The sequence below is a fragment of the Schistocerca cancellata genome, chromosome 6, assembly GCF_023864275.1.
Source record: "Schistocerca cancellata isolate TAMUIC-IGC-003103 chromosome 6, iqSchCanc2.1, whole genome shotgun sequence".
Lineage (NCBI taxonomy): Eukaryota > Metazoa > Arthropoda > Insecta > Orthoptera > Acrididae > Schistocerca > Schistocerca cancellata.
The window spans coordinates 630,580,164-630,604,333 of NC_064631.1; the positions used below are offsets into that span (position 1 = coordinate 630,580,164).

The following is a 24,170-nucleotide window of genomic DNA, read 5'->3' on the forward strand; positions in this document are numbered from 1 at the left end:
GATTCCGGAATAGTCCCGCATTCGGATCTCCGGGAGGGGACTGCCAAGGGGGAGGTTACCATGAGAAAAAGATTGAATGATCAATGAAAGGATAACATTCTACGAGTCGGGGCGTGGAATGTCAGAAGCTTGAACGTGGTAGGGAAACTAGAAAATCTGAAAAGGGAAATGCAAAGGCTCAAACTAGATATAGTAGGGGTCAGTGAAGAGAAGTGGAATGAAGACAAGGATTTTTGGTCAGATGAGTATCGGGTAATATCAACAGCAGTAGAAAATGGTATAACAGGTGTAGGATTCGTTATGAATAGGACGGTAGGGCATAGGGTGTGTTACTGAGAACAGTTCAGTGACCAGGTTGTTCTAATCAGAATCGACAGCAGACCAACACCGACAACGATAGTTCAGGTATACATGTCGACGTCACAAGCTGAAGATGAACAGATAGAGAAAGTGTATGATGATATTGAAAGGGTAATGCAGTATGTAAAGGGGGACGAATATCTAATAGTCATGGGCGACTGGAATGCAGTTGTAGGGGAAAGAGTAGAAGGAAAGGTTACAGGAGAATATGGGCTTGGGACAAGGAATGAAAGAGGACAAAGACTAATTGAGTTCTGTAACATGTTTCAGCTAGTAATAGCGAATACCCTGTTCAAGAATCACAAGAGGAGGAGGTATACTTGGAAAAGGCCGGGAGATACGGAAAGATTTCAATTATATTACATCATGGTCCGACAGAGATTCCGAAATCAGATACTGGATTGTAAGGCGTACCCAGGAGCAGATATAGACTCAAATCACAATATAGTAGTGATGAAGAGTAGGCTGAATTTCAAGACATTAGTCAGGAAGAATCAATACGCCAAGAAGTGGGATACGGAAGTACTAAGGAATGACGAGATACGTTTGAAGTTCTCTAACGCTATAGATACAGCAATAAGGAATAGCGCAGTAGGCAGTACAGTTGAAGAGGAATGGACAACTCTAAAAAGGGCCATCACAGAAGTTGGGAAGGTACAAAGAAGGTACAAGGAAGGTAGCTGCGAAGAAACCATGGGTAACAGATGAAATACTTCAGTTGACTGATGATAGGAGGAAGTACAAACATGTTCCGGGAAAATCAGGAATGCAGAAATTGAAGTCGCTGAGGAGTGAAATAAATATGAAGTGCAGGGAAGCTAAGACGAAATGGCTGCAGGAAAAATATGAAGACATCGAAAAAGATATGATTGTCGGAAGGACAGACTCAGCATACAGGAAAGTCAAAACAACCTTTGGTGACATTAAAAGCAACGGTGGTAACATTAAGAGTGCAACGGGAATTCCGTTGTTACATGCATTGGAGAGAGCAGATAGGTGGAAAGAATACATTGAAAGCCTCTATGAGGGTGAAGATTTGTCTGATGTGATAGAAGAAGGAACAGGAGTCGATTTAGAAGAGATAGGGAATCCAGTATTAGAATCGGAATTTGAAAGAGCTTTGGAGGACTTACGGTCAAATAAGGCAGAAGGGATAGATAACATTTCATCAGAATTTCTAAAATCAATGGGGGTAGTGGCAACAAAACGACTATTCACGTTGGTGTGTAGAATATATGAGTCTGGCGATATACCATCTGACTTTCGGAAAAGCATCACCCACACAATTCCGAAGACGGCAAGAGCTGACAAGTGCGAGAATTATCGCACAATCAGCTTAATAGCTCATGCATCGAAGCTGCTTACAAGAATAATATACAGAAGAATGGAAAGGAAAATTGAGAATGCGCTAGGTGACGATCAGTTTGGCTTTATGAAAAGTAAATGGACGAGAGAGGCAATTCTGACGTTACGGCTAATAATGGAAGCTAGGCTAAAGTAAATCAAGACACTTTCATAGGATTTGTCGACCTGGAAAAAGCGTTCGACAATATAAAATGGTGCAAGCTGTTCGAGATTCTGAAAAAAGTAGGGGTAAGCTATAGGGAGAGACGGGTCATATACAATATGTACATTAACCAAGAGGGTATAATAAGAGTGGACGATCAAGAACGAAGTGCTCGTATTAAGAAGGGTGTAAGACAAGGCTGTAGCCTTTCGCCCCTACTCTTCAATCTGTACATCGAGAAAGCAATGATGGAAACAAAAGAAAGGTTCAGGAGGGGAATTAAAATACTAGGTGAAAGGATATCAATGATACGATTCGCTGATGACATTGCTGTCCTGAGTGAAAGTGAAGAAGAATTAAATGATATGGTGAACGGAATGAACAGTCTAATGAGTACACAGTATGGTTTGAGAGTAAATCGGAGAAAGACGAAGGTAATGAGAAGTAGTAGAAATGAGAACAGCCAGAAACTTAACATCAGGATTGATGGTCACGAAGTGAATGAAGTTAAGGAATTCTGCTACATAGGCAGTAAAATAACCAATGACGGACGGAGCAAGGAGACATCAAAACCAGACTCGCTGTAGCAAAAAAGGCATTGATGGCCAAGAGAAGTCTACTAATATCAAATACCGGCCATAATTTGAGGAAGTAATTTCTGAGGATGTACGTCTGTAGTACAGCTTTGTATGGTAGTGAAACATGGACTGTGGGAAAACCGGAACAGAAGAGAATCGAAGCATTTGAGATGTGGTGCTATAGACGAATGTTGAAAATTAGGTGGACTGATAAGGTAAGGAATGAGGAGGTTCTACGCAGAATCGGAGAGGAAAGGAATATGTGAAAACACTGATAAGGAGAAGGGACAGGATGATAGGACATCTGCTAAGACATGAGGGAATGACTTCCATGGTACTAGAGGGAGCTGTAGAGGGCAAAAACTGTAGAGGAAGACAGAGATTGGAATACGTCAAGCAAATAATTGAGGACGTAGGTTGCAAGTGCTACTCTGAGTTGAAGAGGTTAGCACAGGAAAGGAATTCGTGACGGGCTGCATCAAAAAAATGGTTCAAATGGCTCTGAGCACTATGGGACTTGACAAATGTGGTCATCAGTCCCCTCGAACTTAGAACTACTTAAACCTAACCAACCTAAGGACATCACACACACCCATGCCCGAGGCAGGATACGAACTTGCGACCGTAGCAGTCGCGCGGTTCCGGACTGAGCGCCTAGAAGGGCCGCATCAAACCAGTCAGTAGACTGATGACCAAAAAAAAAGTTAAATCTGCTAAGAACGCGAGATCACATTCAAACGTGCACGCGCATTTCCCCTCCCTCCCTATTCCGCGACCTTGCACCTGCTCGCGAGCACGTGCCTGAGCAGACGCGAGTACTCGCTCTCAAAACCGGCCAGTTGTTAAGCCCTGATGTAGACGTAGACTAAGGCCGCTCGACAGGGATTAACAGGCTTTGAACGCGGAATGGTAGTTAAAGCTAGACGTATGGCACATACCATTGCTCAGTATTCAGAGCTCCACAGTGGCAAGAGCGTGACGAGATAACTAATTTCAGACAAGGCATTGGTCGAAGGACTACACTTAACGAGTGAGAGCAACGGCGTTTGAGTAGTCATTGCTAAGAAACAAGAAAAATTGTGTAAAATAACCGCAGAAACCAATACAGGACCTACGCAGAACGTGCCATCTCCAGGGCTCGTGACTTTATTTGTTGGACCATACACGACTGGAAAACCGTGGCCTGATCAAACTATTATCAGTTTCAGTTGGTTGGAGCTGATGGCATTCTTCGAATGTGGGGCACACCCCATTAAGACATGGACCCAGGTTGTCAACGAGACCCTGTGCAAGCTCCATAATAATGTCGGTTGTATTTATATGGAAGGGACTGGGTCCACGGTTATGTCCGGCTACTACGCGTTTCACGACGGCATCGTCTTGCTGTCGCGAGTGCGTTCTGGAGGTACTCGACAAACTACAGTGGTAAAGACTACATCAGAGAGAAGTTTGCTATAGAAACTGGGAGAGAGGACGGTCTGGGATCATATTTTGGACATGCTGGGGACATGCTGCTTCCTCGTGAAAGAAAATCACAGAACTTGGAGCTAATATGGTATTCTGCCGACAGCCATCCTTACCATATGCTATTCGCACATGGAACGGGGAATGGTGTATAAGCAGTTGCTGCAGAAGTATCCTCCGCCACACAGTTTCCGGGGTGTTGTTGTAGACGTACAGATGTATACTTCTCCTCGTCATTCTCATAGTGCTTGTCACACTCTACTTCCTGTAGCAGAGATAATATTTTAAATAAATCGCCAAGAATCCACTACCTCTAGCGGATACAAATGTTTACCACAAGGAAGGCTGTATCGAAATCGCCGCTGGTTCACAAATGTGCCGAAATAAAAATAATATGGATTTTTTCAAAAGAAAAAAATTAGGGATATGGAACTTTAAGTTTAGGATTTTTGAAAGGCTTTTATACGGACTGTACTGATTGGCTTGAATGCCGACAAATTCAGTGCTGCGTGAAATTTGCCTGTAATATAATTTACAATTCCGATCAATAATACTTTTGAATTGTACGTCATTGTTGATTTATTCAGAGTTCTCACCTTAAACGTAGAGTTAGTCCTTCTGCCACAATATTAACTCATTAGTCACCATCGATGTTCTTCTCTTTGTTGACCGTGCGTATCTTCCTAAGTCAGCCTCGGTTTCCTTCACGAAGACGGTAGAAACGAAGGAATACAATTTTACGTCGCTTTAAAAAAGTCTCGTAAAACTTAGATACTTCTCACTATTTTTTATTCACAAGATAATAAGACTTGCTATGCACATCGCACAAATCATAAATACTAACAAGATGGCTCCCTCTCAGCACACAGCAAAAGTTGCGTCCATCCCCTACAATGTAACAAGCGATAGTGTATCTTAACTCCTTCTTGGAGTATGAAACAAAAGAGAATCAAATATGAAAATTACAGAGATTATATTCTACATTCCTCTCAATTTAATCTTTGATGCAGAATTTAAAGTACTGTATCTCTCTGCGTCGTAATGTGTCACTACAGATACCTGTGATGACGCCATTTCTGAATCCCTAATTTCAATTTATTATGGAAAAATGAAAGAAAATCTCAGTGGCAAAATAAACATTTATTTAAAAAACATGAAAGGTCGGAGATTAAATAAGACTAATTAGAGACAGACAGTTCCACTATGATAGTAAACCGTTGGTTATGATAGCTTGTTGAAATCAATCACTACTCTTCTGAAAGCCTGCTGAAGTGTTTCCCCCCCCCCCCCTCCCTTCGACTTTGTCTCCCTTGTTAATCACTTCACCAAAGAATGACAACTGTACCCAATATTCCTATTTCTGTAGTCTCCAGTAATTTTTGCCCTTCTCCCCTCCAGGCACGCACCACCCCCATCCTACGGATTCCACCACAAACACAGTGGTTTCTCTCTCTTGTCTTAAGGTTTGTGCTAACGCATTCTCCGTCATTCTTGTTAGTGGGTTCCTTTCCTTGGCGAATCTGTGAAAAACTCATTTTGTCTCGTCTTGATATTCAGCATCCTTTCTCTCAGATTCTCTTCCGCTTTTCCTAAATTCCACATTTTCCTTTCGTGTTATTCTCTGAACAATCCTACATTCTCAGAAATGTACTTCTTAAATGCTGGATTATGAGTCATGTATAAATTTATTTTAGCGAGAAAGGCTTTCCTTGCCTGTTCCTTATGATCTCCTTGCTTCATTGTACTTTCCTTTACTTCCAAGATAACTGTATTACTTCACTTGTCTAACAGGTGGTACACAATTTTGATAAATTTGTAAGTAATCCAATTTCCACTATTTTTCACTATTTTTCGTGTTTTCTTCGATTGTTCCGAATCATATTCTGTACTCAGCAGACATTACATTTAATTCTTCAAACTCTGCGATTCTTCCTCGCTTTCACAAAGTGAAGAAATGTCATCAACAAATCCTATCATTAATAATTGATGCTCTGACATTTTTGCCACTTCTGAAACTCTGATTTATCTCTTTCATTGTTTCTGCCATAGACAGCGTGAACCGTTGGGATAGAATGCGGCATTTTTATTCACATTATAATCAATTCCTCTTAACGACCTTGGCTGGCTGAGTTTGGTAGTCAAGACTCAAATTAAAGAGTGCTGTACAACGAACAAAGATCAAGGTATGAAACACACCTCGTAAGTAATTAATTAATTATCAGACATTCAGACGCGCAGATTCCATCTCTTCGACTGTTATTTCGTCCAGGAAATTTCAGTCATCCCTTGAGTGAGCCAAAATCCTCTTGCCTCACTCAGAAGAAAGTTACGCATCTATAATAAGAGTTGAAACGATGGAAATTTCAATCACCCTTCCAGAAAATTGGCGTATCATTTTTACGCCATTAAAAGCTGAAAAGGAAATATCCATCAAGCATTGGATCTTTCACTCTACCTCGCCGTACACTTTGTTGTCAGAAACATTTATGAGGAACTCGTTTTCGAATTGTGCTTTAATGAAACCTGATATCGTGAAAATAATTTCCTCATATTATTAATATAGGTATGACTGAAGGGGCTCTCTTTCTCTTGCCCGAATTTACTACCACAAATTGTCTTCGTCCTTAAGGTGCTTTAGTCATTATTTCCTGCGTTAGTTACGATAGGCTTTACTTGAGTTTAGGGACAGACTATTTGATAAAGATAGTAGTTAGTGTAGTTTTTCCCATTACGTAGCCTTCGAAGTTATTTATTTTGTGCACACTTCAAAACATATACAACACATTAAACAAACTGCTCTTGATTGAGAAAGTAATTACTTCTAATAAGTGCAGTCTAACATGCATCCATCGATTTTACTTTGCTTCATGTTTGTTGACAAGTGTGACACTGTAAAACACAAGATTTTCCACTCTTTTCTGTGTTCCAAATGTTTGCTGAAAGTCAGTACCAAGCCGCGTATAACAGAGCAATAGGAATATTTATCTGTCACACGTGTCAATAGTAGGTCGAAAACATGGCACCGATTAGTAGATTTATATATTTTTTATGTCATCAGTATTTTAATTGTTTTAATGCTGTCCTCACTCCACCTCTGTGTAACTACCATATGCCTCATCCTTTATGATATGTTTCAGTTTTTATCTGCCCCTACTTTTTTCCGAACTCCAGGTTAACTATTTCTGGATACCGAACGCCAGGCTAACTATTTCTGGATGCCGCAGTAGATGGTCCAGTAACATGTACCCTCCCTTTCCCTCATATCTCATTTCTTATTTTCAGAAATTATTTTTGTGCTCTTTCTTTTCGTTAGTTCTCCAGTAGCACCACTCCTAAATCTCTCAGATTCTTTCTTCTGCGAATTTTCGATGTTCTACATGACGTTCCCATACAACACTGAGCTCAAGACGTATTCTTTCAGGAATTTCTTTGACATTTCCTTTTCATTATCGGATATCTGTTCCAAGGAAGAAACCTTCTTGGCTTGTCCTAATCTTTTTCAAATATCGCCTTTCCGGCAGCAGCGAAAAAAGGTGAATCATTCATTTCCTTACATTGCTGGTGTTCCAGCTGTCTACTTTTAGAAATGTTTGCGGAACATTAAGACCTACAAGTAGGGTCATGTAGCAAGGATTGACCTCTTTCTCTGTGCTTCCTTGCTTTTTATATCATACTTGTTTCGATCATCACGTATTATTGTTCCTCCAAGATCTTAGAAATTTTTCACTTCGTCTGCTGCGTGGTGCCCAATTTAGACGTTAACTTCTTCGGTAATGTAATTTCAGCCACACGTCATTGCTTTCATCTTCCTTTGGTTCACTCTGAATCCATATTCTGTCCCCATGAGACTGTTCATCCCCTTCCTCAATTTCTGCGTCCGCCCCCGGTAGCTGAGTGGTCAGAGCGACAGAATGTCAAATCTAAGGTCCCAGATCGGAGATTTTCTCCGCTCATGGACTGGGTTGTCCTAATCGTAATCAATCCATCCCCATCGACGCGCAAGTCGCCGAAGTGGTGTCATATCGAAACACTGGCACCCGGCGAACGGTCTACCAGACTGGAGGCACTAGTCACACGACATTTACCTCACGTCCTGTAATCAGTTGTCACTTGTAGTGAACATATGGAATGTCATTAGAAAATATTCCGTCCTTCTAACCTTAGTTATAACCACAGTCATGAAAGTCTATTTTACGTCCGTCGTTGATTCTTCGATGTACAGAATGGACAATTAGAAAGAAAAATTGCATCATCCCTTACGCCCTTCTTAATCTAATAACTTTTCTTATTCTCTTCCATTACCATGGCTTGCTTCTTGGTTCTTGTAGATACTGTATACCTCCCGTCTTTCGCTACATTTATTACCAATATTTATTAGAATTTCAAACAACTTCTATAATCATACTTTTCCTATCTACACCATTCCACAAAGTTGCATTTAATTTCCATAAGTCTTGCCCCCATTATCTTTCGCGAGAAGTGCCTCTCCACTGCCGTAACTTTTATTAACGAATGCTCTCTACAGCTGACAAAATATTATTTGTTTTAATAGATGATAGATTTCTGCGTTAATATTGAACCCATACCCTACAGGTTCTCATAACTGTGCTGTGCTAAAGCAACTCCCATAGCACAATTTTAATCTCCACTAGAAAATGGATTCAACATAAAATAGTATAATATCAATTAAACATGGCATTAATTCAGAGCACATCTGTGCAGCAGAAACAAAAGCAGGTCTCTACGGTACTAACAGGGAGAAACTAACAAGCTGAAACTGTTCTGAGAGGCGGAAGATATATCTGCAGTTACATAAATCCTACACACTGCTTTTAATTATTCTTGGGATGCCAGTTCCTAAAGATTTTATAAATTTGGAAGGATTGTTATCTATGATTTCTGCCTTTTGGTCTTCAAACTTTTGTTAAATTGTAACTCTGTTGCTGGATCCCATATGTTCTCCAAAACATCAATTTCTTATTTTCCCCCACAGATAGTTCGTCCTCCGTGTAGAAGCCTTCAATATACTCTTTCCTCCTAACCTTTTTTATCGTTTGACAGTGCATTCTATGTTCGGCACTAATTTTTAGTTCCCCAGTAACGAAAATTCTATGCTGGAAATCTGATCATAACTCATTAGTTAATATTTTTAACTCCTATTCTAACAACAGTCTATCTGCTACATTTTGATTATTTATTTGACCTAACCTTATTTGCGTGATAAGGCCCTCTCCTACATCGGAGCATGGTTTCATACATACCGTACTTTTCCTACATCATACTCACCTAAGAAATACCTACTTTAATATCACAAATAGTATTAAACGATATGAGTGTTTGTAGCGGCAATGTGAGGAAATGATACTGACAATGAAAACGCACTGAAGTAGGGGGATCGAAGTTTTCCGGAAGTGAGAGCATCAAGTATATTCAGGGAAAATGATGGTTTCGTGGCGATGGTTCGTGGGGTGCATCAGTCGATAAACTGCTGTCTCCTGACAAGGAAACATAGAAATAATAATCTGTACACAACCATGTTGAAAGCAAAGTGAACGGAATACTACAGTGTATACCATTAGTGTCGCTAATGATGAATAACAACAATAATATGTTGTTTGAAATAATCAGCAACCAGTTGCCAAAGGGAATGTTTCTTCCTTTTACCGGTTTCAGGCACTTAGTGCCCTTCTTCAGAAGGTTGCAATAAAATAGTAGTACCAGTTTTGTAGAAGCACTAAGAACCACAAGACCACGGCAATATGAAAATACAGTTGCTGACGATGGATCAAATAGTAAAGAATAACATTGTAATAAGTTGATAAATTAATATGGAAGTAAGACTAATTTGTTACATATAAAAAGGAAACAATAAAAAATAAATTAGTAATGAAGTAAACGAAAAAGTTAACTCAGTATTTAAGTTAGGGTTAACTATAATCTACAAATAACAGTGTAAACACAGAAACTAACTGCACCAAGAGCTGACATGTTTTTAGCAACCTCAGTAAGGCTTCCAAGTTTTGTTGAATTGCAGACCGATCTCTTTTCCATGTTTGGTCTTCAGCATTATATTGCCATCATTTCTCCATACGTTTTGTAGCCCAAATCTCAAAACTGCGGTGTTCAAAAAGTTTAATCTTTCAGAGATGAGATCCTGTCGCAATGTCAAACCTGTCTTCAGATCACACATCCCCTTCTGTACGATATGAATGTCACTATTATTAGTCTAGATTCAGTAGACCCTAGCGTCCTACGCCCCAATCTACGACTTCTGTCAACGCTATCATCGTCATCTGTAGGCATAGATTCTCGCTCACATGATTCGTCACTATAGCGCTCTATTCTCAGTTTGTTTTAATGATTTGCTCAGAACAAGATTTCGCTTTCATTCACCTCTGGAATTTCCTGTAGTTTGTCCGTCACTGATGTACGACAGCATCAGTAATGATTTGGACAACCAGTCTGAGTGCGTCCTATGCTTCTAGCAGGGCACTAACCTCAGCCCAGCCTTGACGTGAACGATGCCGTGCGATGCGGCCACAACTCTTAGTATCAGATTTTCTGAAAAGAAATGGTGTTGTAAGCTTTACTGTGTAAAGAATTTCAGCAGCTGAGCAAATATTTGCGAACTAGCTGAGTTGAACACATGGAGTGAAGAATCGTGTTACGAGAAGAATATAGTATTACATATATACACATTTAAAGCAGACTGTAATTTTCGTAAGAACACTTGCTATCAACGACAAATAGCACGTTCTGGTTATGGACTTCCATAACGAGCGTAGTATTCGAAGAAAATCCGAAGCTGAACTGGTTAAGAGCACATCACTAAGCTACGTCTGCTAATACTAGATTATTAAACTCCGTAAAATGTACATTACCTAGCTATTTAAGTACTTCCGGTATTTCAGATAGCACATACTGTAATGTAATTTTTTTAGGCTTACGTACAATGCAAAAGCAAAATTGCGTGAGATTTTTTTTTGTTATTATTACACTGACTCATGTTCCTTTCCTTCGTCTGCTGTACGAAAGATGACATCTAAACACGATAAATGTACTGGCCGTTATGTTAAAACTCTAAAGGTAACGTAGCTGTATCAGTTTTTTTCCATTTCTCAAGAGTGTTTTACCAGTAAGTGAACAGCTGTTTACATGTCCTTTGCGTCAACGCCATATTGCTATTCTAAACTGCTGGCTTCAGTGACACCAGTGATACTGTGTACGGTACTGCCAGTCTAACGTACGTCTGTGTGTCGTTGGCGGTGCTGCATATTGTTTGACGGTTTTTGATTTTAGGAGCGAATTGACGGAAGATATACTGAAAGTGAATTGCTACTGTAACACAGGGCACTTGTCACACGAATCTTGATTATATAGGCCTAACTGCTTCATAACACCGGAACTTGCAAACCGACCTGGCGCATGTCACTGACTCACCGTCATAGTGATGTCTCATTACATCTGCCACATGTTTCAGTAACTACGAAGGTACATCAGAGTCCTCTGTTTCCTTATTTGAACACAGATCATTTAGGGTTCTGTTAAACTCTGAGCGCAATGTTGGTTCACTTATAACGTCCACATCAGTTTCCTCCTTTTGTACAACACACTGTAAGATACTACACAAACAATGGGCTGGAATTGAATTCTTGGAGAAACGAGTTCCAAATCTTCTACCTGCCATCTTGATCAAAGTTGGGTGTTCCCTAAACCACTTCAGGTCAATAGCGAGAGTTACCATTAATCGTAATCACAGTGCGTTTCATAGCTAATGTTTGCCGAAATCTAACTCCCGTCTCGTTTCTAAAGAGGAATCGATAAGTTTCGCACCTCTAACCTTTTGTGGTCCATTTTAGTGTCAACAGCGAATAGTCACAACTCAACTGTTCCTGATTTACTCAGATACATACAATATCACCGATAACAAGCATAAGCCGACTGGCAGATTTCTCGTGTGAGTCCAGTTCACGAAATCTGTTACAGCTATAGATTATACAGTGGTTCTGAAAGCTTTAACACCTTACCATCGTTATTATACGTCACCTACTGATATGAAAAGAGAAGTCCTCTTCTTCCTAGTACATTTATAGAAACATTATGTTGTAAGTTCAAAGTGTGGGCACAAATGCATTTAAGTACATAATGGGTCGCTTGTTCATCTGCAAACTCTACCATCGTCACACGTACCGTTTTTATCTAGTATTTGTTAGTTGGTAATTATCTTTTCCAGATTCAACAGTATCCTTCTGAGAATCCCGGAAGTGAGTTATGCAGTGGACCTCTGCGACAGAATGGAGCGCCCACGTTTCATCATGAGTCACCTACCAGTGGAACTGTTGCCAGACGGCCTGTGGACCGTGAAGCCAAAGGTCAGCTAAACGTAACAACGCATTCACGTTTCACTTTGGGAATATCTACCGTTCTTTCGCTGTAGTAAATATGATTCATTTTGTATAATACCGACAGAAATATTTCACTTTCATTGCTATCATTTTTCTCCGAAACGAAAACTGTTAAATTAAACCTCCACAGTGAAAGCTTACTTCGATGTCAAAGTTCAGTCCGAACTGTCACAGATCACATATATGAGACTAAAGTAATACGTCTCGATGAGTCCATTTCGACATCGCGCTTTCTTTGGGCTTAGTATATTAGTACGTTGGCGTTATATATATACGCTACTTCGAACTAAAGTACAGCACTACGTAGGAACGGCATTGGAATCAGCGTATTTCAAAGTGTTTGCCATAATCTATTCTCGGACATTAATGATAAAATCCGCTATAGTTGAAAAAATTACTTGTTTCTAAAAAAGAAAGCCCTACACCATTTCAGGACCTGTATCGCATCATCAGGTGCATCTTGAAACTAGCAGCTGTAAACACTGTTAACACAAGAAAATCTAAACAGAGCCAACATAAATTCTTTCAAAAATGGTCCATATGTTCAGAGGGCGTTCAGAACGTGTTGTACAATCGTATCTAATTCTTTTATTGTTTTCAGTAGGAGAATGAAGTTTTTGTGAACATACTTGGACCATTTAACTATGTATTGAGCCCACTCAGTGTAGCCTCCATCAGTTGTAACGCATCTGGCCCAACGTTCTTTCCATGATGTAAATGCTCTTTGGTAAAATTCTGGAGATTGCTTTTTACGCCATCACGTGACACAGGAAATAAGGTCTTTCTCATTATAAAATGTTTTACTGCGCAGGTGGGCCTCCAGACGACCAAAGAGGTAAAAATCAGACGCAGCCAAGTCCGGACCGGACTGTAGGGAGAATGAGGAACAATTTTCCAACGCATTTTCTTGAATTTTCTTGCGGCAAAAGGGCTGTTTGGATTTTGGAATTGTATTGTGTAGTCCATGAGCTGACGCTGCAGCTGTGATCTATGGGTCCTGATGTCACGTCGCAGCATGTCGAATGACTATCAATAACGGTCCCTGTTAATTGTGGAGCCAGGTTCCAAAAAGTCAATTAAAATGACACTACACTGATCTCAGAAGAAGGAGGCCATCACTTTTCGGCCTGCTGTTCGTGAAAGTGTTGGTTTCTTCTACCGAGGGGAACCCGGATGACGCCACACCATTGATTGGGTTTTGCTCTCAGGTTCTGACACAAGCAACCATGTTTCATCTTGGGTAATCACTCCGTCAAAACACTGTTTCCACCCTTCAGTAAAGGTCTTCATGAGAACGTCGCACACATTCTTCCTCCGTTTTCTTTTCTCTTGTCAATAATCTAGGCATCCAACGTGCACAGATGTTTCTGTACCCTGGTGACTATACCAGTGATACCACACTACCCAATGACAAACGAGTCATTTCAGCAATCCGTCGTGTCGTCATACATCTGTGATTTGTGGTGATTTGATCAATGGTCTCCTTATTCACATCACGACTGCCGTCGATGGTCTACGGAATCGTGGATTGCCCAGTAGAGAGGAATCACCTTCTTTAAACCTCTGGAACCATCGCTGGATATTTCTGCAATCCACTGTCTCCTCCCCATAAACAGGGGGCTACTTCCTGTGAATCGATGTGGCAGAGCCATCGCCGGTCTTGAAAAGGAATTCCATCACCGACCGTTGTCGCAGCCTGACATATGCTTCACGGTCCATTGTGGCTGACCTATAAATAAAACAAAATACTTTTACATACCAACTTACAGCTAAATGTTTCAAGTATGCACACAAAATATTTCATTCTCCTCCTGCAAAAAAATAAAGAAATTAGAGACGACTGCGCAAAACATTTTGAACGCCCTTTGTACATTAAAAAATGAGTCCGTAAAGCATGCATAACTATGGTTAAAATAGGTTAAAACATGTCAAAACAATGCACTCCTGGTACATGGCATGAAATGGTATATACTCTTTTATCACATGCCTACCAGAAAGCCTTTTGCAGGAGAGGACCTACATAAAGGGACAAAGGTCCCCAGTTAAAGGAGGGGAAACCACTGTTGAAATAAAATATAAAGTATTAACGGAGCGACATCCCAAATCCCTATTACAAAACTTACAACGGTCCTATCTTAAGATCGTGCCACAGATGGATAGGCAATCTTCCGCACAGTGAATGGTCCAAAAATAGGGTTACAAAGATTTTTGCCTTGTGTGAAAACACAATATGACACTATGAGTCAAATATGGGACTCACGAGTACTGCATACACACCCATCAGACTTGTATCAAAAACAACCCAACGATGAAATGCCGGCGGGAATGGCCGTGCATCTATAACGTAAGTAAGTGGACTGCTCACTCAATCTGAAGGTCAAAACTTTAATTAATGTGCTCGCCAGCACCAGGTATAAGAAACCAGGAAGGAGCATTCACTGCAGTGAAGCTAACGTCTCCCATGTATCAGCGAGCCATTAATTACTGATTACTGCGTCTACACGTGAATACATTGCAAACCAATGAATAGGGTCCAACAATAATAAATGCACATAATTCTTTTAATGCAATTCGATAACTCATGTAGCACAGTTAGAGAGCACACTCCCCAACTGTTACTAGTTTGTACTTATACAAAGTTGTGGAAGAACTAATGGAAATGAAAACAACCTTTTGAAACATAGCCTACCAGCAATTATGGTAGAAGCAGATAAAAAGGGAAAACTCCCACGTGTCAAAAATGATCTTGATGATAGGTAGCGTGTGTGCTGAGGGGAAAAATTTGTGCAACAAATAATTTCTTAACTTGTGCCCAGTTTTCTTTTAAGGAGTAAAACACATCACGAAAGGTAACTTGGCATTATAGGTTTAGAGGAAATATTTTCGAAATTATGATACATAAAAACGTTTTTCATATAAAAATTGACAGGTGATTAATGTTCTTGAAAATTGTGTAATGAAATTTTGCAATAATCAGAAATTTTACGAAACACCCTATCACGATTAATTAATTTTGATATATTAAATCTTTTGTTGGAACATAAGTTAAAGAAACTTTCAAGCAATATACATTCCTGTGTAATAAAGTTGCTTTCTGAAATACCATTTCTGGAAAATAAGCCGTACAAAATGTTTTGTCGAAATGAAACTTCTGGCAGATTAAAACTGTGTGCCGGACCGAGACGCGAACTCGGGACCTTTGCCTTTCGAGAAGAAGCGGCGGCGCCGACGTACCATGAAACCCGTTCAAGTTCTTCGTCGATCCGTTCACTCAATTTTTTGTTTCAGAGGGCAGCTAACCCTCTGACCGAACACGCTGAGCTACCGTGCTGGCAACTGAGCTACCCTAGCACGACTCACTACCCGTCCTCACAGCTTCAATTCCACCAATACCTCGACCCCTCTCTTTCATACTTCACAGAAGCTCTCATGCGAACCTTGCAGAGCTAGCACTCCTGGAAGAAAGGCACGGTGGCTCAGTGTGTTCGATCAGAGGACTGGCTGCCCTCTGTAATAAAAAAAAACTGAGTAAAAGAATCAACGATCAACTTCAACGGTTGCCCTGTGACGTCCACCCGGACCAAACGCAACGAACAATACCGAACATAATGAACAGCCGTAAAAAAAAGGCAAAGGTCTCGAGATCGAGTCTCAGTCCGGCACACAGTTTTCATATGCCAGGAAGTTTAATCAGAGCACACTCCGCTGAAGAGTAAAAATATCCTTCTGTTGTCAGAGTGTTTTCAACACATCAAATTAAATTATCTGAAGTATATATTATTGTTTTAAATTGTTAGTTACGTTTTACAATCGAACCAACAATTTGAGAATCTCTTTTTGGGCCCCCAAATATCCTTCTTACAGGAGCGAAAAATGGTAAACAAAACGTGTGACCAATCAAAATATATTTCAAAGACGTTTTCTTTTCGAGTGAGAGAGGAGAAACATAATGATCAAGCTGCGCTCAGTGGTACACAATCAGTTCTCTTCGACAGGGGTTACCAAAGTTTAGAGGATCATCCTTGACAATTTGAAATCTTGCTGAATTTTGTTTTCTAGTGCCTTCTTCCCCTCATGTATATTTCGTGGAAAATTTGCATTCACTTAATGTGCTTTGAGTTGTTGTTGTTGTCTTCAGTCCTGAGACTGCTTTGATGCAGCTCTCCATGCTACTCTATCCTGTGCTAGCTTCTTCATCTCCCAGTACTTACTGCAACCTACATCCTTCTGAATCTGCTTAGCGTATTCATCTCTTGGTCTCCCTCTACGATTTTTACCCTCCACACTGCCCTCCAATGCGAAATTTGTGATCCTTTGATGCCTCAGAACATGTCCTACCAACCGGTCCCTTCTTCTTGTCAAGTAGTGCCACAAACTCCTCTTCTCCTCAATTCTATTCAATACCTCCTCATTAGTTATGTGATCTACCCATATAATATAATATTCTTCTGTAGCACCACATTTCGAAAGCTTCTATTCTCTTCTTGTCCAAACTATTTATCGTCCATGTTTCACTTCCATCAAATACTTTCAGAAACGATCTCCTGACCCTTAAATCTATACTCGATGTTAACAAATTTCTCTTCTTCAGAAACGCTTTCCTTGCCATTGCCAGTCTACATTTTGTATCCTCTCTACTTCGACCATCTTCAGTTCTTATGCTCCCCAAATAGCAAAACCTTTTTACTACTTCAAGTGTCTCATTTCCTAATCTAATTCCCTCAGCATCACCCGACTTAATTCGACTACATTCCATTATCCTCGTTTTGCTTTTGTTGATGTTCATCTTATATCCTCCATTCAAGACACCATCCATTCCGTTCAACTGTTCTTCCAAGTCCTTTGCTGTCTCTGACAGAATTACAATGTCATCAGCGAACCTCAAAGTTTTTATTTCTTCTCCATGGATTGTAATACCTACTCCGAATTTTTCTTTTGTTTCCTTTACTGCTTGCTCAATATACAGATTGAATAACATCGGGGACAGGCTGCAAACCTGTCTGACTCCCTTCCCAACCGCTGCTTCCCTTTCATGCCCCTCGACTCTTATAACTGCCATCTGGTTTCTGTACAAATTGTAAATAGCCTTTCGCTCCTTGTATTTTACCCCTGCCACCTTTAGAATTTGAAAGTCAACATTGTCAAAAGCTTTCTCTAAGTCCACAAATGCTAGAAATGTACGTTTGCCTTTCCTTAATCTATTTTCTAAGATACGTCGTAGGGTCAGTATTGCCTCATCTGTTCCAACATTTCCGCCGAATCCAAACTGATCTTCGCCGAGTTCAGCTTTTATCAGTTTTTCCATTCGTCTGTAAAGAATTCATGTTAGCATTTTGCAGCTGTGACTTATTAAACTGATAGTTAGGTAATTTTCACACCTGTCAACACCTGCTTTCTTTGGGATTGGAATTATTATATTCTTCTTGAAGTCTGAGAGTATTTCGCCTGTCTCATACATCTTGCTCACCAGATGGTAGAGTTTTGTCAGGACTGGATCTCCCAAGGCCGTCAGGAGTTCTAATGGAATGTTGTCTACTCCCGGGGCATTGTGTAAAGGAATCGTAAATTTAAGCATTATTTTACAGGCTATCATTACTGCAATTATTTTCTGTCATAATAATGAGTTACTTCTTATTTTTAATTAACAATATATATAAACTAAAAAACAACGAAGCCATGAATATAAAACGTAAGTTACAATATAAAAAATAAAAAGGATAACAGTGAAATAAATAATTAGGATGGAAATGAAACTTCAGATATTTTAATTAGGCGCGCTAAAAAAGGTTCGACAGCACATTGTGTACAGCTTATTTTTCAGAAATGGTATATCAGGAACCAGCATTATGGCTCAAGTATGTCTGTGTTTTGAAAGCTTCTTTAATTTTATTGTAACAAAAGGTTTCTTTTTTCGGGATCATTTAATGGTGATGGGGTATTTTGCAAAATTTTACATTATTAAAAATGTTGACTGTACAGTTTCCAAGAATAATAGTTACGTGTCGACTTCTATATGAAAAGTTTTTTTTTATATTTCGTCGATCATCGTTTCGAAGATAGTCCCTCTCTACTTAAAATGCCAAATTACTTTTCATGGTGCGTTTTACCCCTTAATAGTAAAAGAAAATAATAAAAACCTGTTGACTATTTTGCCCCCCTTTAGAGAACCACCAAGTACCATCGTTTATAGACGCTCTTGAATGTGCCATGATAGTTCAGTGAACAGTCCACTTGTGCATATGCTAGTGGCTTTGCGCCCATATCCGTCTTGCTTGAGGTTGGGGCCTCGGTGCCCTCACAGGGAATGCATCAACTTTCCAGTCTGTGACATGTCTACTACAGCCTGAAGATATGACACTAAAGCGCCGAAACTGGTTGCAGCAAAATAAATAAAATCGTAAAGATGGCTGTAGGTGTTTCATTTTCTGACAATAGTAAACCGCCGTCGTCCCCAAGACTTCCTGTAGGTTGAACATACAAAAACTAAATGACACGTTAGTCCTTCTTCGTCTCGTTCCTCTTTCAGTGCACTTAATACATATCAGCTCTCTCTCTTTCTCCTACTCACACACACAGACACACACAAATGGAAATTCAGTGTCATCCTTTCACATTTATAAAAAATTTAGCTAATCTGGCGTTCATTGATGTTGTATTCGAGGTACTGGCCGAGAATCATTCCAAACATTGTAATAAAATTAAGTTGTACCTTTCTGAATTTCGTAAGTTTTATAAACTTTCATTTCTAGCGACTTACATAAAACGTTGTTTTTATTTTTTCAGGTTATCTACGTTAGTAGAAATCCTAAGGATACTGCAGTATCTTTGTACAATCATTACAAACTAACGTCACATTACAGTGGTACTATGGAAGGATTTATGAATGCATTTTTAGGAAACGTAAGTAAGTATAAGTACCTGAATATTTATGTTTATAATAGAGAAGTTTGTTAAAACTGGTAAATAGGCTGGTCTTACATGGTGACTAGAAGAGAGTGACAGGACAGGGTTAAGAGACAAAATGTGGCGAGTGTATGAATTCTAGCGTATTTCAACAGGAATCTCAGATATGACAACGCAGCTTTTTGGGGACGACATTCTCGAATAAATGCTTCAGGGAATTACTACCACGTAACATTTCTAACCAATCAGAAGTTTTCGGCGACTTATACGTCTACATCTACACACTTCGCAAGCTACTGCAGGAGGTATGGCAGAAGGTACCTAGAACCCTACTACTCACTTCCTTTTGTGCTCCTTTCACAGACAGTGCAAGCGAAAAAGATTTTTCTGTTTACGCAGATACAAGCAGGACCGTTTTGAAACACTTTTCCGCACAAGCGATTTATTTTGAGTGCCAGCATCCACCTCCTTTTTCCACCAATACTAATTGTGAGGCAGAGCGGTTCTAGGCGCTCCAGTTTGGAACTGCGTGACCGTTACGGTCGCAGGTTCGAATCCTGCCTCGGGCATGGATGTGTGTGGTGTCCTTAGGTTAGTTAGGTTTAAATATACTCCTGGAAATGGAAAAAAGAACACATTGACACCGGTGTGTCAGACCCACCATACTTGCTCCGGACACTGCGAGAGGGCTGTACAAGCAATGATCACACGCACGGCACAGCGGACACACCAAGAACCGCGGTGTTGGCCGTCGAATGGTGCTAGCTGCGCAGCATTTGCGCACCGCCGCCGTCAGTGTCAGCCAGTTTGCCGTGGCATACGGAGCTCCATCGCAGTCTTTAACACTGGTAGCATGCCGCGACAGCGTGGACGTGAACCGTATGTGCAGTTGACGGACTTTGAGCGAGGGCGTATAGTGGGCATGCGGGAGGCCGGGTGGACGTACCGCCGAATTGCTCAACACGTGGGGCGTGAGGTCTCCACAGTACATCGATGTTATCGCCAGTGGTCGGCGGAAGGTGCACGTGCCCGTCGACCTGGGACCGGACCGCAGCGACGCACGGATGCACGCCAAGACCGTAGGATCCTACGCAGTGTCGTAGGGGACCCCACCGCCACTTCCCAGCAAATTAAGGACACTGTTGCTCCTGGGGTATCGGCGAGGACCATTCGCAACCGTCTCCATGAAGCTGGGCTACGGTCCCGCACACCGTTAGGCCGTCTTCCGCTCACGCCCCAACATCGTGCAGCCCGCCTCCAGTGGTGTCGCGACAGGCGTGAATGGAGGGACGAATGGAGACGTGTCGTCTTCAGCGATGAGAGTCGCTTCTGCCTTGGTGCCAATGATGGTCGTATGCGTGTTTGGCGCCGTGCAGGTGAGCGCCACAATCAGGACTGCATACGACCGAGGCACACAGGGCCAACACCCGGCATCATGTTGTGGGGAGCGATCTCCTACACTGGCCGTACACCACTGGTGATCGTCGAGGGGACACTGAATAGTGCACGGTACATCCAAACCGTCATCGAACCCATCGTTCTACCATTCCTAGACCGGCAAGGGAACTTGCTGTTCCAACAGGACAATGCACGTCCGCGTGTATCCCGTGCCACCCAACGTGCTCTAGAAGGTGTAAGTCAACTTTCCTGGCCAGCAAGATCTCCGGATCTGTCCCCCATTGAGCATGTTTGGGACTGGATGAAGCGTCGTCTCACCCGGTCTGCACGTCCAGCACGAACGCTGGTCCAACTGAGGCGCCAGCTGGAAATGGCATGGCAAGCCGTTCCACAGGACTACATCCAGCATCTCTACGATCGTCTCCATGGGAGAATAGCAGCCTGCATTGCTGCGACAGGCGGATATACACTGTACTAGTGCCGACATTGTGCATGCTCTGTTGCCTGTGTCTATGTGCCTGTGGTTCTGTCAGTGTGATCATGTGATGTATCTGACCCCAGGAATGTGTCAATAAAGTTTCCCCTTCCTGGGACAATGAATTCACGGTGCTCTTATTTCAATTTCCAGGAGTGTAGTTCTTAGTTCTAGGGGACTGATGACCACAGCAGTTACGTCCCATAGTGCTCAGGGCCATTTGAACCATTTTGAACTAATTGTGATACGCACTGTATATAATTCTTCTAAGCCTAGCGCCCCAAACGGCCACTGCGCTGTTATTGTGAGACGTCCTGTGAAGCAACCTTACAATTGTAGAGCCTGTGTTTCCCTTCCCAGCTTGGCGCTGCAAGCCGTATCTTGTGCCGCTTGGGTCTTAAACTGACCCCGAGTACGATCCTTCATTTGGAGTACCTTGCTTTTGCGGTCGCTACGTGCAGTTTTGGCAGGGGTTCAGCCGTTCTGCAGCCGGATGATAATGCCTGTTCTTTAAATTTTCTCAATAGTGTTTCTCCAAAAGAATATCCCTCATTGGGTTCCCATTTTTTGTTCACGGAACGTCTCCGAAACACTCGTGTGTTGATGGAACTTACTCGTAAGACATCTAACAGCGTGCCTCCGAATTGCTTCGATGCCTTCCTTTAATCCGATCTTGTGGTGAACCCAAACACTCTAGCAGTACACAAGAATGGTTCGCACGATAGTTCCATTCACCGTCTCCTTTGTAAGTAAGCTGGACTTTCCTAAACCTCTCCCAGTTAACCGATATCGACCATACGCCTTGTGCTCGTTCCATTTCAAATCGTTCTGCAGTGTTATACCTTGGTAATCGACTTGAATGTGTGGAGCAACACACTACTAACACTGTATTCGAACTTTATATGGTTGTTTTTTCTACTCATCTTCATTAAATTACATTTTTCTACCTTTAGAGCAAGCTGCCAATTATCATACCAAACAGAAATTCTATATCATCCTGTATTGTTCTACTGTCACTCAACGACGATACTTCCCCCATCTGCCATACACTTAATTGTGACTTTCAGAATATTCATGTAGATGTACACTACAGGTTCATCGGCAAATAGCCGCAGCTAGCTGCTCACTCTTTCCGTCAGATCATTTATGTGTATTCAGAACATCGTCAGTTATATGAGTAGGTCGCTAGTATTTTCGGCCAGCTACATATATAACCTCACTACACTCTGAAATCTTCTGATGTTGGCGACGCGAGAAGTAGTCGAAAACCTGAGACAGATTCAAATTTGGTGCTACAGTTAGTCATTGAACCATTTTTTCGTGAAACTTAGATATCTTTAGAAGTTGATGACTAACAATTGCGGATACCCAGACAGAGACATACGGATGATAAATTTCCGCAGTCGACTGTCCCACGGAAAAGAGAAGTACGACAGACGTCTATCCTATAGTAACCACTGCAACCAAACATAACTCACAAGGACACCGCGCCCACTCATCAACACCGATTTCGTCTAAATTTGTTGTATACGCAGGGCTCGTTGAGGAATGAAAGCGACAGAATCGGGAGTTCCAGATAATCAAGCGTTTAGAATAAATATCATTTTTAACGCAGGTTGCGCGACCCATGAGCCTTTTGTAATAACGTACAAGTGTATATCGTCAAAATTTTTCTTTTTCTCAATTTTTATGCTCCTTTCCATGCATAAAACGAAATAATACCCAATATACAGTATTTCTTTAATATACTGATGGAAAGCATGAGGAGTCAATCAAAATTTGGGACTGCAGTTAAATTTCCACGAAAGTCATACGTTAAATTACATACTTTTGTTATTTGACAGTTGATTTATACGAGCTGGGGTTTAATTTGACGCCAAAACCGGGGTAGCAGTAATTTTCTTGACATTTTGCACCCATATCAAAAACCCCGGATTTTAGAAAACACATGGTTATTTTCATGTTTCTGTAGGAAGAGAAACTTTGTTTACACTCATACACGACTCTCAACTGCTGAACAGTGTGACTGCAAACCAGGCACAGTTTCATAATATATAGGAAACTGAATGCATTTTGAAGTTCTTTTCTGAAGATTCGATTTCTTTTTCTTTCCCGATGATATGTTGTTGTTGTGGTGGTCTTCAGTCCTGAGACTGGTTTGATGCAGCTCTTCATGCTACTCTATCCTGTTCAAGCTTCTTCATCTCCCAGTACTTACTGCAACCTACGTCCTTCTGAATCTGCTTAGTGTATTCATCTCTTGGTCTCCCTCTACGATTTTTACCCTCCACGCTGCCCTCCAATGCGAAATTTGTGATCCCTTGATGCCTCAGTACATGTCCTACCAACCGGTCCCTTCTTCTTGTCAAGTTGTGCCACAAACTCCTCTTCTCCCCAATTCTACTCAATACCTACTCATTAGTTATGTGATCTACCCATATAATCTTCAGCATTCTTCTGTAGTACCATATTTCGAAAGCTTCTATTTTCTTCTTGTCCAAACTATTTATCATCCATGTTTCACTTCCATACATGGCTACACTCTATACAAATACTTTCAGAGACGACTTCCTGGCACTTAAATCTATACTCGATGTTAACAAATTTCTCCTCTTCAGAAACGCTTTCCTTGCCATTGTCAGTCTACATTTTATATCCTCTATACTTCGACCATTTTCAGTTATTTTGGTCCCCAAATAGCAAAACTCCTTTACTATCTTAAGTGTCTCATTTAATAATCTAATTCCCTCAGCATCACCCGACTTAATTCGACTACATTCCATTATCCTCGTTTTGCTTTTGTTGATGTTCATCTTATATCCTCCTTTCAAGACACTGTCCATTCCATTCAACTGCTCTTCCAAGTCCTTTGCTGTCTCTGACGGAATTACAATGTCATCGGCGAACCTCAAAGTTTTTATTTCTTCTCCATGGATTGTAATACCTACTCCGAATTTTTCTTTTGTTTCCTTTACTGCTTGCTCAATATACAGATTGAATAACATCGGGGACAGGCTACAACCGTGTCTTACTCCCTTCCTAACCACTGCTTCCCTTTCATGTCCCTCGACTCTTATAAC

General features: G+C 41.1%; 1 protein-coding gene across 2 annotated transcripts in view; it reads left to right on the forward strand.

Moving 5' to 3' along the window:
- The window catches only part of LOC126088110 (luciferin sulfotransferase-like), an 88,225-nt gene that overhangs the window by 38,688 nt on the left and 25,367 nt on the right, over positions 1–24,170 (forward strand). For both annotated transcript variants that reach the window (XM_049906205.1, XM_049906206.1), the window contains exons 3-4: positions 12,143–12,281; positions 19,098–19,218. In XM_049906205.1, the coding sequence (XP_049762162.1) occupies positions 12,143–12,281; positions 19,098–19,218 (260 nt within the window). The remainder of the gene's footprint in view (positions 1–12,142; positions 12,282–19,097; positions 19,219–24,170) is intronic.